The 3,582-nt window shown below is 42.5% G+C and overlaps 1 protein-coding gene across 2 annotated transcripts in view; it reads right to left on the bottom strand.

Moving 5' to 3' along the window:
* Positions 1-3,582, bottom strand: part of LOC108292600 (E2F associated phosphoprotein) — a 20,663-nt gene that overhangs the window by 15,439 nt on the left and 1,642 nt on the right. For both annotated transcript variants that reach the window (XM_017513581.2, XM_017513580.2), the window contains exon 2: positions 642-823. In XM_017513581.2, coding sequence (XP_017369070.1) covers positions 642-823 — 182 coding nt within the window. The remainder of the gene's footprint in view (positions 1-641; positions 824-3,582) is intronic.

Below are 3,582 nucleotides of genomic sequence, written 5' to 3'. Positions count from 1 at the left end.
AGTCTCGCTCTGTCACACAGGCTGGAGTGCAGTGGTGCAATCTCAGCTCACTGCAACCTCCATCTCCCGGGTTCAAGTGATTCTCCTGCCTCAGCCTCCCCAGTAGCTGGGACCACAGGTGCGTGCCACCAAGCCCAGCTAATTTTTTATATTTTTAGTAGAGACGGGGTTTCACCATGTTGGCCAGGCTGGTTTTGAACTCCTGACCTCAAGAGATCCACCTACCTCAACCTCTCAAAGTGCTGGGATTACAGACATGAACCACCATGCCTGGCCACTAATTTTTTTTTTTTAATTAGCTGGGCACAGTGGTACATGCCTGTGATCTCAGTTATTCAGGAGGCTGAGGTGGGAAGGATCATTTGAGCCCAGGAGTTTTAGGCTGCAGTGAGCTATGATTACACCACTCTACTCCAGCCTGGGTGGCAGAATGAATCTAAAATAATAAATAAATCAGTAACTTTTTTTTTTAATGAGAAAAAGAAGACTAGCTCAGACTGCTAAATACATTTACTCTTTCATTCAATAAATATTTATTGAACACCTACTAAAAGTGCTGGGGACACAGAAGAGCACAAATAAGGTTCCCGCCCTTATGAAGCTTACAAAAATATATATATATAATTGAACAAAAAGTTTACCAGTTCCCAGAGAGGATAACTTGTCCTCCATTGTTTTCATGGTAGAATTTAATTCAGCTTCCATTTCCTTTTCAAATTCATCTTCACTAGATGATTCACTTTCTCCAGTAAGACATTCTCTGATGAGTTTTCGTTTTTGGTCAGGAGTTCCATGTAAAAGCACATCTACTTCATCTTCAGAGCTAGCATACATTTAAATCAAAAAGAATATGAATATTTTAAAATTAAAATAATTTAAAACTCTCAGTATCTTCCTGTCGAACAACAATTTTAAGTTTTACACGGTTGCACTTGATGTATATTACATATTGCTATTTTCAACAGGCTACTTCTGCATATTTCTAATCTTTTTTTAATTTTTATTTATTTTTAATTTTTGGAGATGGAATCTCACTCTGTCACCCAGGTTGGAATGCAGTGCCATGATCTCAGCTCACTGCAACCTCCACCTCCCCAGTTCAAGTGAGCCTCCAACCTCAGCTTCCCCAGTAGCTGGGACTACAGGCACATGCCACCATGCCCAGCTTTTTTTTTTTTTTTTTAATTTTGTAGAGATGGGGTTTCACCATGTTACCTAGACTGTTTTTTGTTTGTTTGTTTTGAGATAGAGTCTCACTCTCGTCACTGAAGCTATAGTGCAGTGGCATGATCTCGGCTCAATGCAACCTCTGCCTCCTGGGTTCAAGTGATTCTCCTGTCTCAGCCTCCCAAGTAGCTGGGATTACAGGATTCAGACACTCCATTGCAAAAAATAAACAGATAGATAGATAGATAGATAGATAGATAGACAGACAGATACTCTGGTTGTGATGTTACACTATAGTTTTGTAGTATGTTAACACTGGAGGAAACTGGGGAAAGGATACACAGGATATCTCTGTATTATTTCTCTTATTCTTTAAGTTGGGGATGTCACTGTGTTGCCCAAGCTGGAGTACAGTGGTGCCATCTTGGCTCACTGAAACCTCCGTCTCCCAGGCTCAAGTCACCCAACCGCCTCAGCCTCCCAAGTAGCTAGGACCACAGGTATGCACCACCATACTCAGTTAATTTCTTATGTTTCTGGTAGAGACAGGATTTCACCACATTGCTCAGGCTGGTCTTGATCTCTTGAGCTCAAGTGAGTCTCCTGCCTCAGCCTCCCAAAGTGCTGGGCTTACAGGGTGAGCCACTGCACCAGGCCTGTATTATTTCTTATAACTGAATGTGAATCTACAAAAACCTCAAAATAAAATGTTTAACTTAAAGAAATGGAATCACAAAGCAAGCATTATTTTTTCTGCCAATTTTTTTCAATCCTTGTGATTATTTCAAGCAAAGTCTCAGTTTTCAGCACTGCTGGGAAACGCAATAATGCATCATGGATCCTGGACATGCAAGTTAAGTATGCCAAGAATGCACGGTTCTGACCACTGTTCACTCCAGCCATTTCTCAGAATTGTGTTTGCAGCGAAAAACCTTGAGAAATGAGATAATGTCTCCTTCCAGAACAAAGAGCAGGTATATTTATTGTCTGCTATGAAAGAGGTGGATTCTCCAAGCTGAAGTATTCTTTAGCCACAATGCCAAACCACTGAACGTGCAGCATTCTTCTAGGACCCCCAGCGTAATACCTGCAGGTCTGCGAAGCAAAAGCAAGCCACAAACATGATGCTCATGCTGCTTGCTGTGCTATGTGTAGTATGTGTAGTCTTATCTTTGACCCAGGGGTCTCATGTCTTCAGTTAGCTTCTGTGAAACAGTGACAAGCTACAATGTATTAGCTTAGAAATAGCGTAAAATTAAATCCTGACAGACACCTAACACTAATCTCCCTTTTTAAAATAATAGGCATATGTCTTAGAGCCTTCAGCAGGCAATACTGTCAGATAACATTGTTTTGTTTTTATAATATTCATCTTTACAGTTACCTTACCAGTGGCAACTGTCTCAAGATTATAAAGCTTCCTTAAAGAAATATTACAACATGCCAGACTCCGTGGCTCAAACCTCTAATCCCAGCACTTTGGGAAGTCGAGGTAGGTAGATCGCCTGAGGTCAGGAGTTTGAGACCAGTCTGGCCAACATGTTGAAACCCAATCTCTACTAAAAATACAAAAAATAAGCCAGGTGTGGTAGCACATGCCCGCAATCCCAGCTACCCAGAAGGCTGAGGCAGGAGAATCACTGGAACCCAGGAGGCAGAGGCTACAGTGAGCCAAGATCCCGCCACTACTCCAGCCTGGGCAACAGAGTGATACTCAGTCTCTAAATAAATAAAAAAATGAGACGTGTGTGTGTGTGTGTGTGTGTCCTTTCACAGACAGGCCCCATAACTGAAACTCTTTTTCACAGGGAATCCTGGTATACGTCGTCACTCCTCACCAAAGAAATCTTAATAGCAGTCTGATTTCCTGTGCATCCAATGTCTCCCATGACAATATGAGGAAATATTGTTCTTCTAATTTTTTTTTAAGAAATAAGATCTCACTATTTTGCCCAGGCTGTTCCTTTACTACTAAGGCTCAAGAGATTCTCCCACCTCAGCCTCCCAAAGTCCTGGGACTACAGGCATGGGCCACCACACCCAGCCAAGGTTGTTAATGAAAGCATGGCTTCACATAAAGCTTCTTTGAACAGAATGAATGTTTTAAGCTTTAAGACTAGGATCTGGCCAGGCACAGTGGCTCATGCCTGCAACCCCAACACACTGGGAGGCTGAGGCAGGCAGATCACCTGAAGTCGGGAGTTCGACATCAGCCCGATCAACACGGAGAAACTCCGTCTTTACTAAAAATACAAAATTAGCTGGGCATGGTGGCACATGCCTGTAATACCAGCTACTCAGGAGGCTGAGGTAGGATCATCGCTTGAACCCAGGAGGCAGAGGTTTCGGTGAGCCCAGAACATACCACTGCACTCCAGCCTGGGCAAAAAGAGTGAAACTTTGTCTCCAAAAAAA

Source organism: Cebus imitator, unplaced genomic scaffold (assembly GCF_001604975.1).
Source record: "Cebus imitator isolate Cc_AM_T3 unplaced genomic scaffold, Cebus_imitator-1.0 Scaffold496, whole genome shotgun sequence".
NCBI classification, from domain to species: Eukaryota; Metazoa; Chordata; class Mammalia; order Primates; family Cebidae; genus Cebus; species Cebus imitator.
The sequence above is the reverse complement of the archived record's forward strand: the minus strand, read 5'-3'. Positions and strand labels throughout refer to the sequence as shown.